The 21,849-nt window shown below is 34.9% G+C and overlaps 2 protein-coding genes across 7 annotated transcripts; one reads left to right on the top strand and one right to left on the bottom strand.

Annotated features, from left to right (window-relative positions):
• Positions 1-963: 963 nt before the first annotated feature.
• Positions 964-9,122, top strand: eif4e1c (eukaryotic translation initiation factor 4E family member 1c; the record flags this gene model as incomplete). Of its 4 annotated transcripts, none has more annotated exons than XM_081351558.1 (7): positions 964-1,041; positions 2,391-2,494; positions 4,992-5,087; positions 5,204-5,267; positions 6,390-6,503; positions 6,585-6,724; positions 8,003-9,122. In XM_081351558.1, 7 exons carry the CDS (start codon positions 1,024-1,026, stop codon positions 8,115-8,117), a joined length of 651 nt encoding a protein of 216 aa, XP_081207684.1. In that variant the 3' UTR covers positions 8,118-9,122. The 4 variants fall into 4 exon arrangements, with proteins under 4 accessions (XP_081207684.1, XP_081207681.1, XP_081207683.1 ...); XM_081351557.1 differs by having other exon boundaries at positions 1,024-1,092; XM_081351555.1 differs by having other exon boundaries at positions 992-1,041; positions 6,390-6,724.
• Positions 9,123-11,124: 2,002 nt separating this feature from the next.
• Positions 11,125-20,123, bottom strand: LOC308682227 (transmembrane protein 150A). 3 transcript variants are annotated; one of them, XM_081351771.1, is made up of 8 exons: positions 19,498-19,877; positions 18,883-19,109; positions 17,724-17,771; positions 17,571-17,642; positions 17,414-17,481; positions 16,959-17,089; positions 14,669-14,846; positions 11,125-13,018 (listed from the first exon to the last, which is right to left on the bottom strand). In XM_081351771.1, the coding sequence occupies exons 2-8, from the start codon at positions 18,945-18,947 to the stop codon at positions 12,831-12,833; spliced, it is 750 nt and encodes a 249-aa protein (XP_081207897.1). In that variant the 5' UTR covers positions 18,948-19,109; positions 19,498-19,877; the 3' UTR covers positions 11,125-12,830. The 3 variants fall into 3 exon arrangements, with proteins under 3 accessions (XP_081207897.1, XP_081207898.1, XP_081207896.1); XM_081351772.1 differs by lacking the exon at positions 19,498-19,877 and adding an exon at positions 20,048-20,123 and having other exon boundaries at positions 12,082-13,018; XM_081351770.1 differs by having other exon boundaries at positions 12,082-13,018; positions 19,745-19,877.
• Positions 20,124-21,849: the final 1,726 nt, after the last annotated feature.

Below are 21,849 nucleotides of genomic sequence, written 5' to 3'. Positions count from 1 at the left end.
TCAATTAAACTAAAAGAGTATACGTTCAGTCTAATTTTTTATGTGCTAATCAGTGATATACTTAAAATTATACTTAAGTATGCTTGGCTTATACTGACGAGTATATGCGTATACAAAAGTGTAATGCTGAATTAAAAAACATAATCCCGCTATTTCTACCACAGGAAAATATGGTAAAAGTTGCATTCTAGTAGGCTATATAATATAACAATTCAGATTAAGTATTTGTGGCCTATACTTAATCTTTTGATCAAAATATACTTAAGGTACAATTAGAAAGTATATACTTTTTTTGATAGAGTAGCCTATTAAATTGTCATAGGCCTACATATTGGCTTCTTTGATGTAGGACTCCAGCATATGTTTACGTATCTTATAAACTTATATGTTTAGGTTTATAGTAATAAGTCAGTTTTTAGGTGAAATTGCTTCATTAACAAAGTTCAGTTTATTAAATAAACTTAAGCAAAGTTATGTGTATATTTTCCAACCATACTTTATGTACTAAGTATACTCATTTCAGTGCACTATGTGTATTTCAAAACTTATTGGGAGTAAACTGACATACATTTTAGATAATAAAAGTGTAACAGTAGTACAATCTGAGTACAAAACTAGTTTTTTGTTTAATGTTTTTAGTAAACTTAAAATCATACATAGTTTACTATTTTATTTTTACACTGAGTATGCACTGGAAAAAAAGGAGTGTATACTTTCATCAACTGAAAATTCAGCTAGAAATATATAGCTAGTAAACTAACAGTATTACCTGAAGTTCACGTTACTTGTCTGTTATCAACCGTGTTTCAATGTAACCTTTTCTTAATAAAATGTATAAAACAAACAAAAAGAAATATATATTTATATATATATTTATATATAAACATGTAAAACATGTAAAAAATAAAAATAAAAATAGCGTTTCAGTGTCCCGCATGCGAGAGCCCTACCAGCTTCCGTAGATTCTCGAGCGCGTGCGTGACGCAGCAGCGTCCAACGGTCAGAAGAATTTTTACAAGCAAGATGGCGACTTCGGAGCCGGTAAGAGGGAGCGGGCTTTTTTCATTTAGGGCTTCTCCGCGACCAACAATGGTAAACCAGCGTCTATTGTGTTGTCTGCGGGACATGTTTAAACAGTGAGCAGTAGTGTTAAAAGCTGGAGGTGTCGTTTTGGGGTTCAGTATGGTTTCGGAGCGGCAATGCTGCTGGTGACTTTAGAGACAGGGAGGGTCCGGGCAACGACAATTCACCAGTCTTCACACCCGTTACCGGGTCATTTCAGAGCGGCGTAATGATACCATAACGCTTTGAGGGCGGATGGTGTCGGGTTTTCTCTCGTCTCCACGTGAAGAGATCATATCTCCAGACATCTGGACACGTGTGTTCATGGCTAACTGTGTTCGGCTAGCGTGTTCAGTCGTGGCTGCTTAATACGTTTTATAATTCACTATACCAACTAAATGTGGCGTTTCAATGTGCACTAAAGAATTTACGTGTAGTCTGATTACGTAAATAACACCAAAGTCATTGATCGCTGAAATAAGTCAGCATGTGTTTAGAGAAGCCTGTAACGTTACCTTAGCGGACAGTAGAGGGTGTACGACTCCAAATTGAACTGGAAATTACACTTACTGACTCAATAGTGTGTGATCTGCTCTACACTGCATTAAGTACATGCTGTAATCTAGCTAGTTGTCTTGGTAACAAGCCCGCATATTATATCTGGTAAGTTTGATCACAGGAGCCAGTTGCACACACATAGGTATTATGTTAAGACAGTGTCTTTAAGATCTAGCATGACCCACTAGCAGTTAGTCAAGGGGCAGTCATTCTTATTTTTTGGTATCAAATTAGGCCAATCTACGTTTTTATGAAACTAACTTAAAAAGTTATAAGAGAAATTGTTGATGACTAACTTGACTAGTCTTGCAACCAGCCCCAGGTAACGTTATCTTGGGGTTTCGAAGTATTGAGCCAATAGATTGCAATTGAAACATCTGTTTTAATTTAGTATTTCTTGCTATTGACCCAAAGAAAGATCTCAGATTGTCCAAGAGCCTCTTTAGCAGTGAAGACAGCTGCACAGAATGTGCTTTAGGTCAGTTTCAGGTTGAGGATCATGACTTGTGCAATGAGGTGATTGTCAGTATTTCTCTATGAATGCGTGGAATGACCCTGAACTTTTCTGTAATCAGTTTCCCCACCGTCATGGAAAAACCTGGGGATATCTAGCAATTTTAAAATGGGAATAGTCATGGAAATTTCTCTGCTCTAAAACATTTAAGCAGATAGAAATCACTTCTTGTAGAATAAAAATTCCTGTGACCAGGGAAAAAAGGTCAGGGAAATTCATGAACCCATTTTCATTAAGTCATTTTGCATTTATGTAGCGAGGAACTGAAAATGAAGAAGTCCGTGCTGAAAGTCCTACGGCTCCTGTGGCAAGTCTTGTGACGAGTCCTGAACAGTACATCAAACACCCTTTGCAAAACAGGTAAATGTCATACATTTCTGTGTGTATTTATATCTGAAGTTCTATGTACATCACCTGTGTAGCCTATGCCAAACTAAGCAGATAGCATAAATCAGTCCTAGTGCATTTAGGGATTAAAGTGAATAGCGCACATAATTGCTGAAATGAACTGAATACTTTTTTTAGACAATATTTATAAAAAATCTCTGAAATTAGAGTGCATTTTTTAGCCAATGTTGATAATCTAAAACTAGCCATAAACTACCGTTTAAATTTTTTTGGGCAGTAAAATATATATTTTTGCAAAGAAATTTATATTTGGTAACACTTTAGTGTAGGGCCCAATTCTCACTATTATAGCTGCTTATTAGCATGCATATCACTAGGATATTGGCTGTTTATTAGTTACTTATAAAGCACATATTAATGCCTTATTCTGCATGACCATATTCTACATCCCTTACTCTACCTAATACCTAAACTTAACAACTACCTTACTATTAATAAGCAGTAATTAGGAGTTTGAGGCAAAAGTTTGTAGTGAGAATTAGACTCTAATCTAAAGTGTGACCGTACATTTTTCTGCGTTAAATTTATGAAAAGTGGCAGACAAAGTAAAGACATTTATTTAAGAAAAGTAAAGTCGTTATTTAAAATATAAATCTTATGTAATATTATAAATGTTGTTATTTTGAACCTTCTGTGTATCAAAGAATCCTGAAAATGATCAGAGCTTCCACACAAATATTAAAAAGCACAACTGTTTTCAACATTGATAATAAATGTTTCTTGAGCACTGAGCACCAAATTCAGTATATTAGAATGATTTCTGAAGGATCATGTGACTGAAGACTTGAGTGATGCTGAAAACTCAGCTTTGTCTTCACAAGAATAAATTACATTTAAAATATAAGACAATAGAAAAGTTATTTTAAATTGTAACAATATTTCACGGTATTACTGTTTTGAGCATAAGAGACTTCAAAAACAGAGAAAATAAAGTACTACTTGCCTAACATTGACATCTTTAGATAATGTCACATTTTCAAAACTAGTCTTGCATGACATTGTCACATTTTTTGTGGCAGTAGTGTTTGGTGTGACTGAGCTCTAAAGTCATATGAGTGATGAGGTTGCAGTCCGCCAGCGTGCTGCAGGAAGTGCTGAGCTTACATGTTGAACTGTCTCGTTCCAGCCCTTTCACGGCCAGTGGCTTATTCCTGGGGTGTTTAGATCTCACTCAAGTACAACATTCACATTTCAGTTTGTGTTGCAATTGCAAGATGTATATTTGTTTAATGACAGTCATTTTTAGAATTTTCATTCTGCTGTTTTTTTTTCCTAGTCTGTTATAGATAGTTTAAAGTTCACCACAGGTCAGGGCTGCTACAGATAACTCTGTGGCATCAGTGACAGGATGCATCTGTCATGTACTCAGCTCTTACTGCTGGTTTCTAGAATGATAGCAGCCTTTATTATGACTGTTAATATAGCTCTTTGTGTTTAGTGGAGCTGCATTATTTCCTCTGTCCTCTTGCTTTTATGCAGCTGGTTAGAATGAAACATTGTCAAAGGTGAAAATTCACTTTTGTTCTCATAGACAATTATTATTATTATTTTTATGTTTATGCTCACCATGGTTGCAGTAAAATTGTGAAATATTATGATTTAAAGTATTTTCTATGTTAATCTTATAAAATGTCATGTATTCTTGTGAAAGCAAAGCTGAGTCTTCAGCTCAATTTCTCCAGTTTTCAGTGTCACATGATCCTTCAGAAATCTTTCTAATATAATGATTTGGTGCTCAAGAGAAACATTACTAAACATTACGGATTATTTGATAAATAGAAGGATCACAAGAACCGCATTTATTTGAAATAGAAATCCTTTGTAACATTATAAAAAAAATTGTCACTTCTGATCAATTTAATGTGTCCCTGCTGAATAAAATTATTCATGTATTTAAAAAGTGTATACAATGGGGTTCAAAAGTCTTGAGTCCACTGTGAAAATGTTTTCACAAATGCATCAAATTGTTAAAAAAAATGTAAATACTTTTTTCCATTATGAATTAAATATTATCAGTAGTTATTAGTAGAAAAATTCGATTGAAAAATGTAATTGAAAAAGTAACATGAATTTAAGAATGTCTAAGAATTGGCTTTAATGAAAGCAACACTCGCTGTTTGTGTGATATCTGATGAACGTGTTCTCCAGCATGATTTGAGATGATCTAAAGATCTTCTTGAGCTTCAGCAGCAGAAGGACATCTGGCCATCTGTTCAGAGTAACACGATCAATTTATATTTAATAATGATACTATAACCTGTACTATTTTTAATTCAATTCAATTTTAATTTTATTCATTTTTGCCTAGTGGTCGTGGTTTTCCATTGGTTAACAGGACAGTAAGAGCCGTCTCTCGGATGAAGCAGCTCTTTGAGAGCTTCTACATGAATATTATATGAGTGACACAAGGAGACTCTCGTACTCACTGTCCTTATTTGCCTCCCTGCAGATGGGCTCTCTGGTATTTCAAAAATGACAAAAGCAAAAGTTGGACAGAAAATCTGCGTCTCATCTCCAAGTTTGACACAGTGGAAGATTTCTGGGCGTAAGTGTTTTTCCTTTATCGGGTATTGTGACATTAAGTGACATTACTGCCCTTTTTTTCTTAAAGAAAATGTGAGTGGCAAATCATGATGGATTTGACTTCTGCTCACTCCTCAGATTATACAATCACATACAGCAGCCCAGTAAGCTTGGTTTTGGCTGTGACTACTGCTTATTTAAGGTAAGATGAGGAAGTGTGTATATGGCCGAACTGAAATGTGTGGCTGATTATTAACTAAACATTTCATTGCAAAGCAGGTGCATTTCTGAGTTTCTGTGGGTATCACTCTGACCATGTGACTGCAGATTTAATTACCTGCATGTAGGGCTGCAACGATTCGTCGACGTTGTCGACAAAAATCGATAATAGAAATAGTCGACAATGAATTTCATTGTCGAAGTTGTCGCCAGACATGTTTTTTCCGACCGAGTGAGGCATCTCTCTTCATTACAATCTCTGCCGAGAGTCGCACATGCGCATTAGCTTCTCTGCTGAGCGATAACATACAGAAATGGCGGCGTCCAACGCAGCAGCTGTGCGTACCAAAACATCTAAAGTTTGGGAGCATTTTAGCCTGGATACGGCGAATAAAAAGATTACCTGCATGGTTTGCAAAGCAGTCCTTGCGTATGACGGCAGCACCTCGGTGATGCACGAACATTTAAAGAGAAAGCACGTCGGACAGTTGAATGAAACGGAGTTTGACTCGCCTCGGTAAGATTTAAATAACATGGAGACGAGTTGTAAAGTTCTTTTGCAACAGATTGACCACTGAATGTATCTCACAAAATGCACTTAATATTTTTGTTTACTGTTTTATTGCTGCTAATGTGCCTGCCCCTGGTTTACAGGAAGAAAATGTTTACTTGATTTTAATTTATTTTTTCTTATAAAACAAATGTGCCTGTCCTTTATAAAAATGATAGAGTTTCTTTATTTATGCATTTATGTCTATACTGACAGAGCACTGTGCCTAATTGGTTTTAGACCGGGCATTTTTATTTACTTTTAGTATGAATCGGCCTATCAGCAGCAAAGTTCAATAAAATATGCATTTTTCATTGAAGTACCCCCTTCTTTCTTGTGTTTACTATCATTTTCCACAGAATTAAAGCAATCTCATGCTAAATTGTAGAAAAATTTAATAATTATTCGATTAGTCGACTAATCGTTTCAATAGTCGGTGACTAGTCGACTATTAAAATAGTCGTTAGTTGCAGCCCTACCTGCATGCTGATAAAGGGATCAATAGCGCTTGGCAAAAATGAGAAAACACTGATGTCCAGATTGTGTATGTTTCAGGATGGTATTAAACCCATGTGGGAGGATGACAGGAATAAACTCGGAGGAAGGTGGTTAATGACCCTCAGCAAACAGCAACGACACAATGACCTTGACCGCTACTGGATGGAGACAGTAAAAGTTCTTCTTTTTTCGTGGTTTTGTGGATGGCTCAGTGTGCTTTGCATAACTTCATACTGTGCATGTGTTTTGCAGCTGTTATGTTTAATCGGAGAGTCCTTTGATGAGGCCAGTGAAGACGTGTGTGGAGCTGTGGTCAATGTCAGGCCAAAGGGGGATAAAATAGCCATCTGGACGGGCAACTGCCAAAACAGGGACGCTATCATGACGATAGGGTGCGTTGCTAATTAAGAATTATTAATAACTACATGTTTTGTCTCTTGGAAATGCACATTTGATAATAGCAGTAGCTTGAGTTGGGATGCGGATGTACATTTATTTTCAATAACAAAATCAATATCTGTAAACTTTTAACAACCTAATTTTTTTGGGAGAATTTGAAATATTCTGGCTAAGTTATTCAATTTAACCATTGCGCTTCGATAGCATCATACATTTGTAGATCATGATAACCACAGATTTAAAAAAGAAAAGAAAAAGAATAGCACCTCACTACCTTGGTAAAAAATAACTATTCTACAGTAAAAACAGTAGCCTAAATACATTTAGTATAAATACAAATGCACAAAAACTGCTGTAGCTTAACAAAAATATATTCCATTACTCCTTAATTCCATTAATACTAATATATTTAATATTCACAATTACATTACAAATCCATGCTAAATGTTGGGGACTTGTGGATTGTAAAGTATTTTAACTAGATCGTTGTGGCACAATGTTTCTCGTGTTTTGTTGTTGAACTCGTTTAGCATCAGATATAAACTCGAGTGCTTCTCACTGGATCTCACTGCACGGTTTAGTGGTCGCGTCACTCGCGTGATCCAGACGTCAGCATGTACACGCATTCACTCTAAGCTCGCGCTGTCTTTTGAGCCGAGTTGATAAATAGGCTAGAAAAAAGGTTGTGACATTTTATTCAAAATACAACCGTTTAGTCACATTCCACAGCCCTTTTTTTTTTAAAGAACACGTTTTCCAAAGGTGCATTTATTTGATCAAAAATGTACTTAAAGAGTAGTATTGTGAAATACCTAGAATTTTAGAATTTAAAAGAACTTTATTTTAATGTTTGTTCAAATGTTTTTTATTCCTGGCGAAGCTGAATTTTCAGCATCATTACTCCAGTCTTCAGTGTCGCATGATCCTTCAGAAATTCTAAATATGCAGATTTTTGCATTTCAAGAAACATTTCTTCAATGTTGAAAACAGGTGTGCTGCTTAATATTTTTGTGGAAACCATGAGATCTTTTTTTTTTCAGGATACAAGATAATAGAATAGAAATAAAAGTTTAGAATAGAATTTTGTTGTAACGTGATAAATGTCTTTACTGTCATGTTCGATCAATGAAATGCGTCCTTGCTGAATAAAATAAATAACCCTAATTCCACCAAAATGTGGAAGCTGATATTTGATGTAAATATGCTGATATCTAACAGATTCCTCTTTGACTCATTTATTCATTGTGATATCTGTTGTTCTTCCCCTTTAGGCAACAATACAAAGAGCGTTTGAGTATCCCAAGCAAAACCCTCATCGGATACCAGTCACATGACGACACCTCTAGTAAAAGTGGCTCTACAACAAAGAACATGTACTCAGTTTGAAGAAAACTAATTTCAACTCATTGTAGGTTTATAAAATTTCAAATTTGCATCACATTAATACTTTTGAGTTTGAGTCAACTACTGTAGTGCCCTTCCTTTTTAAGAAAAGAAAACAAAAATCAAATATGTAAATGTAGTGCTCTCTCCAGCCTGAAATGATCAGCACCGTTATCGTGTGGATCAGGGGACGTCTGCTTGTTTAGACCTGAGAGAAAAACTATAGCAGTTAAGCTAGATGTTACTGATATCATTTTTAGTGATTTGAGAGAGTTTAAAGGACTAATCGAGACTTACCTAGCTGAAGAGGTTCTAAGGCTTAGATAAGAGACATGCCATTCTTTGCTTTAACCTTTCGTTCTCACGCGTCACGTCATGAATGAACAAATGAACCCACAACTTAATCCACACGGACGTTTAAAGGGCCCAAACTGTTTTAACATGCTTTGGTTAGAGGTGTTTGGCATGAGAAGTGATTGCAGAGGCGCCTGCAGACTGACTATCTTAAAGGTTTGTAAAGGATTACTTTTGGTCATGCTCCAAGTTTGGAATTTGGAGTGGTCATTTATTGTTTCAGCTATGCTGGAATTGTGCATCTTGCTTGTTTCTCCCCTCCATCTATTTATGATATTTGCGTTGCAGTTGTTGAACTATGTAGTGAGAGGAACACCATGAAAATCAAGCTCCTTTCTTTTCTTTCAGTTGTTTTTTGAGGTTCTTAGCAATGTGGATTACTGCTTGCTGTTTTTCCTTTTTTTTTCTTTCTTTTTTTTTATATACAGTGTATTCAGTGAATGCCTGGACATACATGCTTTTTAAGTTTGCTTCCGCCTTTTCCCTTATTGATACTGTAGACATTTTCTAGTTTGCCCCACTCTTTGGATCAGTGAAAGAAGAGAGGATATCCATTGTGAATTTATTTTGCTCATAATGTATCTTTATTATCTGTAATTCCAGGATGTATATTACCTTCTTTCAAAGTAAAGGTTATGTGCTTTGCATTAACAATTGAATCCTTTTCCATTTCTTCATTCTCTTGACTTTTATCAGAGTTCACACAAAAAAACGTTAACACCTAAATACAAAAGGTTTGCTCACTTTCTTATAGTTAAACAGTTGTGTTGTGTAATTAATGTCATTAGCACAAACTAATCTTTTAAACAGGCACTTGACGAGGCACCACTCACGATAAACGAATACGCTGCATCCGAAATCACGAACTGTCTGAGTAGGTACTACAATTGAATTTGGATTTACTTTGTGGCCGGTTTAAAAGTACATTCCATATAGTATGAATGTTGTTACTGTCACGTGATCTACTAACTACAGTTGCGTTACTTCGCTGCCATTCATAAATCCTCTCCCGTGGCCTCAAGGGATAGTAAAGTGTCTAGAATCTCGCTGAAAGTAGTAGGTCATCCGGTATTCAAGTATTCAGACATACTACTCTTTTTGCGTACTGTTTTTTGCATACTTTACAGTAGGGAAGTATTGGATTTTGGATGCAGAGATGATGTATTTTTGTAGGCCAACCAAAAATTAACACCATTTATATTCTTTTCGAAGCCTAAATCTAGTCAGAAGTATAGTAAAAAGCCAAAGGTAGTATTTACTACACCACGGTCACACAACTTCAACAGCACCACATCTAATCTTCTGACAACTTTCAATCTTTATTTAAATTCTACAAGTTGGAAAGTTTGAGATGGAATAGTTTACAAGAACAGGAGTATAAATGAATTAGTAAGTATCTCTGTCCCATTTAGCCACTTGTTAGCAACCACCTTATCCAAAACAAGTAAAATCTCGCAAAAAATCTTTCATTTCGTAAAATAAAATATGAATATATCTTGAGCTTGTGTTAACCACAGACCCCATTGACTTCGGCACGATGAAACCGGAAGTGCAAATATGCTTGTTCATTGTTCAACTCATTTCCAGGTTTTAGGGCTTATTTCTGCAAAGCTCTGTTCACAGCTGCTGTATTCTTTAGCAAAGGTCCAAAGTCCTAAACTGCATCAGTGTCTTTCTTAATGTGTGTACATAACCTCTCCAAACAAAGTCACTCCTTCAGCCTGACTGTGAATGTGAGGTTCAAAATTGAACAAGCTGTTCTGGAAGTTTCTTTGCCAGTCTAAATGATGCAGTAGTTAAGATTGTATAGTTGCTACAAAGTAGACTATAAATGAATGCTTGTCAGATTATTTGGTTCTCAAAATAATTTAAAGTCTTCATGGTTGATACATATATACAGACTACATTGTTTAATAATGAAAATACAAACAAAGTGACTAGTTTTTAGATGATTACCCCATTAAACTGACCTGTCAAATAAAATTTTAATAGAAAAACAGCGATTATAATCATCACCTGGTCAGGTGAACTACTACATGCAAGAATGGTTTTAGTTAAACAATATGGGGTGTGTCAGAATTACAGAGAGCAGGTGTTGAACGACTTGTGCTGCCATTGCATTGTTGTACACCACACATGACTTTTTTATACCATTGTGTGTTTAATACCCTGGCCATTATGTTGTGAAACCATTTGCATTCCAGTCAAACATTCAGTGTGACATTTGGCAACAGGAGTTACAGCTCTAGATTATTTTAAGCAACACATTATTAAACACATCTGCCCTTTTAAAAAGAAGACTGGATTTCAGCATACACCCTTAAAAATAATGGTTTCAAAAGGAGGTTTCCCAACAAACCTTTCAGTGAGCAGTTTTCTTAGTGTACTTTCTTAGTAGAGAACTTTCTTAGTATAAATAAGATTATTATTAAGCTAAACATTTTTCCACTATAAAGAACCATTTGTGCAATGGAAAGTTCCCATGGATGTTAAAGGTTCTTTATGGAACCATCAATGCCAGTAAATAACCTTTATTTTTAAGTAAAATTGATTAATGTAAGTTGTTGCATTCAAACTCGAGGCTCGTTCACACCAAGAACCATAACTGCATTAGCGTCCACACCAGTGGACGATATCGCTCTGTTATAGGTGTGTTCACGCCAAGTGATAATTACCGTAACGATTCTGAACTGTAAAAAGCTTTCACGTGCTTGTTGAACTTGTAATTACAATGTGGGAACTCTTACTTCTCTGAGAGCTACGACTTGTACCATGTGGCTGCTGTACCACCTGACCACCACTGCTGATTTAAGGTGTGAACAGGTCTGTTCGACTTGAAGAGGCGCTGCGCAGACTGATCGGTGTATGACATCAAAGAACTGCGAGAGCGATTCTTAATTACGACATGCCATGAACGCAGCACATAATCGCACGCTGTCGTTTTAGGCTTGTTCGACAGCGCTGCACAGACTGATCGGCGGCTTGAAGCAGTGCATGCCGGTTAGAAAGTTTGTCCGACTTGAGACAGTGGCGACGCCACATGACTGTGACGTATATGGCATCAAAGTACCGCGAAAGTGATTCGAGAGCAGCCGGCTGGTTCATTCTGCGCAGCTTCTCCAGAGCGGCTGCACAAGCTCAGCTGTTCCACGATTGGCCGAATAAATATTGCATTTATTTCATTTCAGCTGTGATAAAATATGCACTACGGAAAGCAGAAAGTCTGCAACTTCAGTCTGCCGCTTTAAATGCTTTGGCTCTTTAAAGCAGAATGGATTCTGATTGGCAGTCAATGTTTTTATCGTTCATCAACTGGAAAAAGTTGTTCTGGAAGTGATTCCAACGTTATGGTTTCTGTGCCGTTTGGACTCTGCTATTCTTTTGTATTTAGAACGATTTTGTAAACTATATCTTTACCGTTATAGTTATCATTCTTGGTGTGAATGTGCCTTTAACCCGTAAAGTCTGTTTTTAGGCTTGTCATAACTGCATCTCAACACTGAAAACTAGCTTTGAATACTACATACATCTAAAAATATCAAGTAAAATATTAAAAAACTATCATACAGAGGCAATAAGCCCTTTGTTGCTTGTTTGGTAAAATTAAGTTTTTAATTGAAATTCTTTGTGTTAAAAAAATATCAGGAATCAAACTTGACAATGATCTTGTCTATAAAATTAGACCTTTTTAAATAAATATTTTGGGTAATTTCAGGTAAATTGAACCACTTATCCATCTATATTGTTCTCTGTTTACTTGAATTCCCCTTATATCTAGAGTCTCTGAATAAGTGCTGACACAATAATAAGGGATAATGGAAAATAACTTAATTTGAGATAAACCTGTGACTATTAATGGGTAATTCTTATCTTTTTCTATATATACCTTATGACATTTTCAGTTCTGACAAATACACATTTCCTGCCAGCAGCTGATTCCACATTTCCTGGGATGGAGTGATTAGATTAAAAGTGTGAGGTAAACACTGAACAATCATTTAAGCTGAATGCACCAACCAAGTTACTCTTGCTCACAGGAAATCTAGATATGAGATCAAATATTGTATTTGTAAGGTGTTTTTCTCAGTTAAATGCTATAGTATTTTGAAAGTAAAAGTGCTTTGGAAAAAACTGAGAAGTTCAAAGTGCCTGTTGCTCCACTCTGAGAAAATCCAGAGGATCTTGCTCCAAAGTAAATCCAGTGCTTGCAACCTCATAAATTCTATTGCCACTTCAAAAAAGGTCTTCAAATGTCTCCTGAGCAGACCCACTGTTTGAATGAGGTTACAACATGCCACCTATTATGAATCCATGATGGAAAAATTAAGAAAACTATCTATCTTCTAAAGGAATTTTTCAACATTAAGACAAAATGAGACATTTCTCTTCTTCTTTCTTTGCTAAAAGCACTGAAAGCATCGACGAGGAGAAAAAGTAGAACTCTACGGAGTAGCTGAGTTCATAGAGCTGCAGATTGATAGCCAGCAACCATTCAAACACAGCAGAGATGTGCTTATAGAAGAAATCCTCCTGGATGAAGAAGATGCCATCTGATAAGAGAGGGGAAGTCATGGAGAAAAAACTGTTTCAAAACATTTCGTTACTAAATAACTATTTAATAATGGTAATATTTAATAAAACTTTAAACATCTACGGTTGCCCCAGAAGGTTTTTTCATCAGAGGATCCTGAATAAGAAAGGTTTCTGGAATATCAAATCAGCATATTAGAATGATTTCTGAAGGATCATGTGACACTGGATGCTCAGCTTTGATCACAGGAATAAATTACATTTTAAAATATAATAAATTAGAAAAATGTTATTTTTAATTGTAATAATATTACTGTTTTCAGCCTTAGTGATCACAACAGACATTGGAAACACTTTTCAAAAAGGTTAATATTATTTAATGGACCTGAGCTGACATAAACTAACAATGAATAGTTTAACTAACGTTAAGAAAGATTAATAAATACTGTAACAGATTTATTGCTCATTGGTAGTTACTGCATTAATGCAATGAACCTTATTGTGAAGTATATAAGACTTTATCTTCAAAAGCATTAAAAAAAGGCAGCGGCTATTTGCACTAAGTGAAAATATCGATAGATTCTAAAGTAAAAATAGCAGTATTTTATTTGCAACAAATGTAAATAGTAGTTAGATACTATTTGTACCACAGTATTTTAGTACATTATAAAACAGTATGTAATAATAACATATTGAGTGTAAATGATTATATTTATTAAATAAAAAGTCCTCCCTACACTTACCCTAACCCTACCCGATAAACACTTTATCATTAAATAACCGTTAGGCACTTTAATTCCACTTTCACATATTTTCTTCATATTTATTGCAAATAAATGCCTTTCCAATCTGATATGCGATGGGAAAAAGGGAGCAGAACGAGTTCGGCAAAAGGGAGATTCGAACTCGCGTCAAAAGTATCTTCTACGCGACTTACTCCCTACGGCTGACAAATTACAGCCGTTTTTTGTCCTTTTGTCTAACCTAACCAGACATTGGTGGGCGGAGTTAGTGTAAATAGACACTACTAACAAGGCGAGCTATTTGCACTTGGTGTAAATAGACACTCTGTTACAAACTTTTGCATTGCATAATGTACTTTTTGAAACAGCAGGTGTCACACTTTTTGGTGGATGTATGAAGTCAGCTGACAGTTCATCACATCTACGATGCTTGACAACCATAAAGAATTCAAATACATTTTTATCTTCATTTTGAACTGTAGGCCTATGTCTATTGATTTATAATGTGAATCCCATTAAACCTATTTTTATTAAATGTTTTCCTGGATGTGTGTCTAGGCTTTATTTCTATAAAACACGCATCCCTTGATTTGGTATTTTGTTACATAATGCAATGACATTCATACATTTAAAGCTTTTCTTCAGTGTCCAAATAGCCTAGACAATTTGAGTATTTGCAAACAGCAGTGACGTGTTTAGTGGGCGGAGCAGAAAATGACAGTTTTTCTGCCAACACAATGCGCGCGCACAACTGCAGTAGCATAACTGTGACATCTGCTCCCAAATGGTCTATAGGTCTTCATTTTCACCTGCACTTCATACTTGCTTAGGCTTTTTGTAAGCATAGAAATACTGAACAATTATTTATGATAAAAAAACAGCATTACAATGCATTACCATCAAAACAGTTTCAGCATACAAGGATACAGAGGATGGTGGCAGAAACCTGGATAGTTGTGGAGATGCTGCGTAGTGGGTAGAGAACCCATTCACACCCTGTCATCACACATTTACTAGTGAGGAAGGTCAAGATGGTCATGTACAGACACACACACACAAAGCTCAGGGCAGCACCCAGGTAATGGAGCAACATCAGCTCGACTGGCTGTAAGAAAAACACAGGAAACAACATCTATTTGGTTGTTTCACTATAGGAGATAATGTGTCAGTTCAGTCTGCTTTAGATAAACATGACTATGGAATCACAAGTTTGAGATGGAGTAATTAAAATGAAATTTATTGAAATGTTTTTAAAAATTGAAGATTAAAGTTTTCAGTATCACATTAGGTGTCTTTAACACCTAAGTGCACCTAGGTGTACTCCAAAATTATTGATAGGTAATGTACTTATTTTGCTGTATTGCAAAACACTTGCTCCCATTGAAATGGTATGTATGTATATGTATATATATGTATATATGTGTGTGTGTATGCATGTATATGGATCACTCCCTAGAAGAAAAGGCTCTAGGCTACATAGAAGCGGGTTCTGTCAGGAGCTTCATATATAGAACCTTTTAGAGGTTCCTGTCATGGGATTATTTTATGGGTTTAGTTTGAATTAATACTGTTTTTTATTAATTGAGGCTAGGTTTAGGTGTGAGGGAAGCGTCAACAGTGTAATTATAGATGTAAATAATTATAGCTGTAATTCCCTCGCTGCGGGCCCCCAATCTGCCCGGGGCCACATGCACGTGCATAACCTGCATACCCAAACGCTACGCCACTGAGTACAATGTAAAACATGTATGTACACACATTAAGTGCACTGTATCAAATGATGCATTTAAGTTAATACATAGTTGAAGATTGGGTACGCACCGGGAAAAAAGGTGCCTTTGATTTTATTTTATTCACTAAATGACCACTACTTGCACTTTCCAAAACATCCGCTTTTCAAGATGCACGTGGAAATTTGGCTAACCCGACGCGATCGCGGGCAGCAGATTTTAATTTGATCCAGTATGATGTTTTTTAAAATGTAGATTTAAATAGCAAATGAGAATCGCTAAAATTATTGAATATACTTGGAAACAAAGGTCTTCTTAATTATTTTGTTTTGTTCAAGCTAATTAAAGCAACTATTTTTCTATAACAGAAGAATATGTAAAAGTATGGTATTTGGGGTAAAAGGCACCCCTGCAATTATATATTATAAAATATAATCTATTATTACTACGGTTAATCTGTATTAAATTATTATGGGATTTCCTTCAAAGCTTTCAGAATCTTTATTAAAATAATTTTGTTTCAGTATTAAAAAAATAAAAAAAATTGATAAATACATCAATATATAATATATTTATTTATATTCAAAAAAAAAAATTGGATAAATAAAATATTTTTTTTGTTCAATAAATATAGTCATTAATAAATATATATATATATATATATATATATATATATATATATATATATATATATATATATATATATATATATATATATATATATATATATATTTATTAATATATATATATATATATATTTATTAATATATATATATATTTATTAATATATATATATAATTATTAACATATTTTAATGACTATATTTATTGAACAAAAAAAATATTTTATTTATCCAAATAAACAGAAAATAGTACAAACTTTGCTAAAGTGATTGTTTTGAACAAGTATTAAGCTAAAGTATTTGTAACTATAATTTGTGCCTTTTGCCCCACCTTGACACCTCATACATTTCTAAGATTTTTAAACAAAAACAACTTTTATGATTTATTTTCACACAAAATCTGTTGCTCCATCAATGTTCAATACAAACATATATTTTTTCTGCAATCATACTATGGCAGTAGTGAAAAGCAAATTTTTCTTAAGAGTTTGTCTTTAGCCCTGTTGTACCCTAATTAATATGAAGTGGAAACTAGTTGTCATGTGTAATGTGCATAACATCATGCATGTTTATTATATTTACTCAGAGTACGCCTACAGGAAACAGTCTTCCAAGCCTAAGAAGAGTTTGCTTTGTGACTCCACCTATGATCAACTTGACATAAATCCTTTCATGCTACCAATTATCTTGTAAAATACATGGTTAAGGAGCTTGATTATTGTGTGTTTGTTAAGAGTAAGTGTTGTTAGACTCTTGTTAAAGCTCTCGTCACCTGAGAATTGATTCATCACATCAGCACTGAATCCTTTATTAGCTATGCGTGAGCAAGAAGTGAAATTAGTGAAGGGTATTTATCTCTACTTACATTGCAGTTTCCAGCCATGAAAGCACCCATAGACACCACACAGCCTAAGATCATAGCAATCTTACTGAGAAGAGAATGAACATTGTTCCTGTCCAGGATGTGCGCATGATGGAAAATGCAGAAAATCAGAACTGTGGGGACAAAGAGAAGATATATTACTCAGATTTTCTCTGCAATGTGTTCAAGTCACAATTCAGTTCACTGTAAGTGATAAAGAGAGACTTATGGACATTCTGTGCACTTTATTTCACTACCAGTCAAATGTTTGGACATGCCTACTCAATATGCATCTACTCAATTATGGAATTAATAATATTATATTTTAAAATGTATTAAAATATTTCAGATATAAACTGGTACACAAATTAAATTATAAATTATGTGAATTATGTAGTGCACACCCTATACACAGATGTGAAATATAGGCCTTTTATCTGAAAGTCAAATACACCCACACAAAAATGAACCAGCATTGATTGTTGCTGTGAATAGGGAGTTTTCTGGAAAATTCGCTCCACTTGTGCTGCAAAATAAGCAGAAAATGCCTGTCATTCCTTTGTATTATGAAGTTGAAAATAGCAGGTGTTTTAAAGGTCAATGTGTTGTTCAAACCTTATGGTGGGGACATTATCCAGGGTGCAGCAATTCCCCGTTTCATTTGTTTGACACGAGTTTCTGTATTCCCTGTTAAGAGACCCAACAATGTTTTTATGAAGCATAAATGAAAGAAACATTAAATAATGCAGGTTGAATTCATCACTTTACCAGTTAGTTAGTGGGCAGACATGGTTGAAACTTAATGCAAGTCCATATCTGTAGAAAAAGACAAGAGAACCCTTTAAAACAAATGTCATTTTAAGTTAGGAGAAAAATACTAATCCTAAAATCAGAACCAAAATAGTTCAAATATTTTGCTATGGGAGTAGCATCTTTTGTTGTTTCTATATTCATTCTGTTCAGTATTTAATATTGTGCTAGTAAAGATCAGTGTTGGGCGAGTTACTCTAAAAAAGTATTTAAGTAGCTACTAATTACATCTTCAACGGTGTAATTAGATTACTGTATCTCTAAAAAGTATTGGATTACTTATTCCTTACTAATTACTTTCTAAATCCCATATCAACCTCCACCATTGAACAATACAAGGAACGACATGAAACTGCTCTATTGATTATTTCAAGTAAATAATATAAAATTAAAATTATTCTTGATCTGACCAAAGTATTTAAAGGGAGAAAGTTACATTAAAAACATACATTTTCACATTCAAATTTGATGTTAAATCCACTATTGTTTTATAGAATTGTTCTAGTCTATACAGTATACATCAAAAGTAACAGTAATTAAATAACAGAAAAATAAGAGTAATCCCTTACTTACTTTTTCAAGGGAAAATAAATTAAATTACAGTAATCAGATTACTAAGTAATTAATTACACCCAACACTGGTAAAGATGCCTAAGGGTTGTTTAATAAGTAACCTGGAGCCTGTTGATAGACCATGACTCAGTTACACAGAAAATGATGAGCATTTAACAATGCATGTGAAAATGTCTCAGATCAGACTCCCCTGATTAGATTCCCAAAGAGTAGAAAGACCAGCCTTTACTTGTCTTTGAGTTTTTCTGATCCTGACTCATGTTCGGTTACTGAGTTTAAATGGCTTGCCTCTTATTGATGTTAAGCTAGTTATGCAACCATCTTTTACACGTCATCACCAATGTCATAATGTAGATATTAATAAATTACGATTGAAACTAGTCTATCTGTCTGTCAAAGCAGAAACATTTAATGGTAATAGACTCTAATAAAAGCATCTTAACCTGTAACAAACTTTAAAGTTTTAGCTGACCTTGAGAATCAGCATGTATTTGTAATAGGTCATTTAAATTGAGAGGAACAACAAATAATTTGGTCAACTCACACTGTCCAGCACCCGAAGAATGAGACAGCACACAGAACAATGGGTAAAATAACCCAAACAGCCATGTTTCTTGGAGACAGTTGCTTCAAGATGAAAGTTAAGTGCTGACAATCTCAGAAGTAATACTTCCACGAAGGTCTTGAAAAGCTAAACACGTCCTTTAACATCTTTCGCTTTTCCTCCTGCCCTTACCAGTCTACGATCTCCTCTACCAGACGAGCTACATTCTTACATGCAAAAAAAAAAAAAAAGCTTTGAGACATGCCACCACATTCAGCCACTCCTTAATGGTAATCACCTGTTACAAGAAAATATAACAGCCATAAGACAACTTGGGTTGAGTCAACTCAGTCTTGCAGTGTTTACTTATGCTCTTACTCATAGTTGTCCTGAGAGCATGTTAGTTTAGAGCAGTGGTTCTCCAACTCAAATCAAAACATCTACTGTAGATACCCACCAAGTCAGCCAATGCTCCCTCTAAATTTTTTAGCATTTATAGGCAAATTTACTCTCTTTGAATGCAATTGGACTGTGTGCAACATACATTCTGCCTTATTTCAACTGATATCAATATTCCTGTAGGTCAAATAAATCATGCTGCTGTAAAAGCCTCACCAGTGCCTTGATTTGCCCTTTTGTATATCTGTGGAAAGAGCATACAAGAGTAGCCTCTAAAAACACAGAGATGGAAACTTGGACTTGGACTTGAAGACATGCAGAGACTCGGGTCGTGAAAAACACAAGTCATTTTGGTATGGCATTTCCGATTACGTTCTCTCTTTACTATTCCACGTCAGCATGAAACACAACATTTTATCTTAATTCATTCATTCCCTATCATTGTGTGTTGCAGCAAACCCACCAAGCCAGCGTTATTATATTGCGCGTGACGCATCTGAGGGCAGTAACAGTAGGCCTAGCAAATCTTAGGCCTACCTTGTGATAATATTCGTGTCACTTAAATTGAAAAGCAATCAATTAAACCATGCAAGTTCATTTACATATGGACTACACGCATTTTATGGCCCTGTCCGACTCATTTACAGAGATCGGTTTGTTGAGTCGAGATGCGTTATAATATCGCCTTATCACAAACGGGAATGATGTTCTTTTTGTTGTTTACTTTAACGCTTGTTTAATACCATAAAAGGTTTATTCACCTTACCTTAAGGGTTTGTTACCGCCGACGCTCAATGGAAGACTACATTACCCATCACTGCTTGAGAACTACACCACACTACGGCAACTCAAACAAACTCTTTATAGTTATACTGTCCCATTCGACCTTATGTCCCAATCACCCTTAATTTACCCTAATATGCCGATTTTACATATATAGATAATAAATGAAAAGAAGTATAGCTTATAGAACATTATATATATATATAGCCAAAAGACATCTAAATTGTAGAATGATGTATACTTAGAGATTATGTTTGTGAACATGTGGTTGGGACAGGGGTCCGGTCCCAGGTGACTGATTTATATGAAGATGAGTTAGGAATGGTTCCAATTCCAGATATCAAGAAATGTAGATATAATATTCTTGTGTATGTTATTTTTTCTAATGTGATGTATTCTGTAAGAAGATTAGTCCAGTGATTGATATGTATACAATTTTTGGATTTACACGTAAAATTGACTTTTGTTAATACACAAATTATGCCAAATGCGCTTTTTGACAAACGTAAAGAGTTGTGCAAGCATGTCAGATCCGCGTCATGTGCGGCAGGTCTTAAAGTGACAGCAGCCTAATAAATAAACCTGCTGCTGTGATGTCATTGGAGATCATCAAAGAACAAAAGAAAAATAGAAAATCACTCGTTGCTCTTTACTGAATAACTTTTGTAGCTTTAATAAGGATTAATCTATACGTAGCCTAATTTATAATTTGTGCATTGAAGACTGTGAAGTGTCTTGTTAGACCTACATATAAATCTTAATGCACTGTTTACAAGGTTACATGGGTCAAAAGCAACGAAAACAATCTTTTTTTTTGTGCATTTTGACAGGGCAAGTAAAAAATCTAAACTGGTCTGACTGGGCCAATAGAAAAAATTGAGCCCTGATATAATGACATTTATTATATGTTCATGTGAAGATTGTTTTAAGTTCACTTAAAATAAAAATTGTTATTCTTAAAGCCTTATAAATGTTCAAATGTATCTTTGAATTATACTGTAATGCTGAATGCCTATTATTTCATAGAGACATCGGTTGCAGTATTGGTATATCGGTGATGCGATATTTAAACCAATATTTAAAATATAGGCTACTGTCTTCATGTTGTTTCTATACTAATTTGGAGATTAAATGTGAAATTATTTCAATATAAAAAAAAACTTTAATGTTAGGTGCGATGGAAATTAGAAATGGCTATTGACATTTCTTATTTTTATGAATTTTTTTTAAGACAAAGGCCCTCATGTGCCCTTTTTGTTCATGTGCCCTTTTAGTTCTTACAGTGACAAATATTTACTGATGACGTATTTACTGGCACGAGGAGGCGTGACAACCTGTCACACATGAGATCACAGGAATAGCAACTCACAACTATATCAATTCATGATGGACACAATCCCGCCCTACAGTTTTTTTTTTTTTTGTCCTTCAAGAAGAAAAGACTATCACAACTTCTGGCTCATGCCGACTATAATTTGATCGGATCACATGCAAACAATGTCAAAGTCCAGCATCCTGCATGCATTAGTCACAAAAAAACTATGTTAAATTTATATAGGCCTACATGACTGAATTTCTGAATACAATAATGTTAGACAGAATGTGAGAGACTGACTGCCTCAACTTTTATTGCACGTTTTTTTCCCCCATAGAAAAGGTGCATGGTGACTGGAACTGTCATTCTGTCTAATATTTGACTGTCACAACTCCTTTTGTGTAAAATAAAAGAGAAAACTAAAGTCATAGATTTAGAATACGGGTGACTAGGAAAATTACGTTGTTGTT

This window comes from Scardinius erythrophthalmus (assembly GCF_964197995.2).
Source record: "Scardinius erythrophthalmus genome assembly, chromosome: 21".
Classification (NCBI taxonomy): domain Eukaryota; kingdom Metazoa; phylum Chordata; class Actinopteri; order Cypriniformes; family Leuciscidae; genus Scardinius; species Scardinius erythrophthalmus.
This window is presented reverse-complemented; position numbering and strand designations above follow the sequence as displayed.

Excerpts from the sequence above, each read along its gene's own strand:
- LOC308682227 (XM_081351772.1), bottom strand. The coding sequence starts at position 18,947 with ATGGCTGTTTGGGTTATTTTACCCATTGTTCTGTGTGCTGTCTCATTC. Across the intron at positions 17,772-18,882 it reads TTCTTCGGGTGCTGGACAGT|ATATGGACTTGCATTAAGTT; the intron begins GTGAGTTGACCA and ends CTTTTTCTACAG. Across the intron at positions 17,643-17,723 it reads GTCTGCCCACTAACTAACTG|GGAATACAGAAACTCGTGTC; the intron begins GTAAAGTGATGA and ends GTCTCTTAACAG.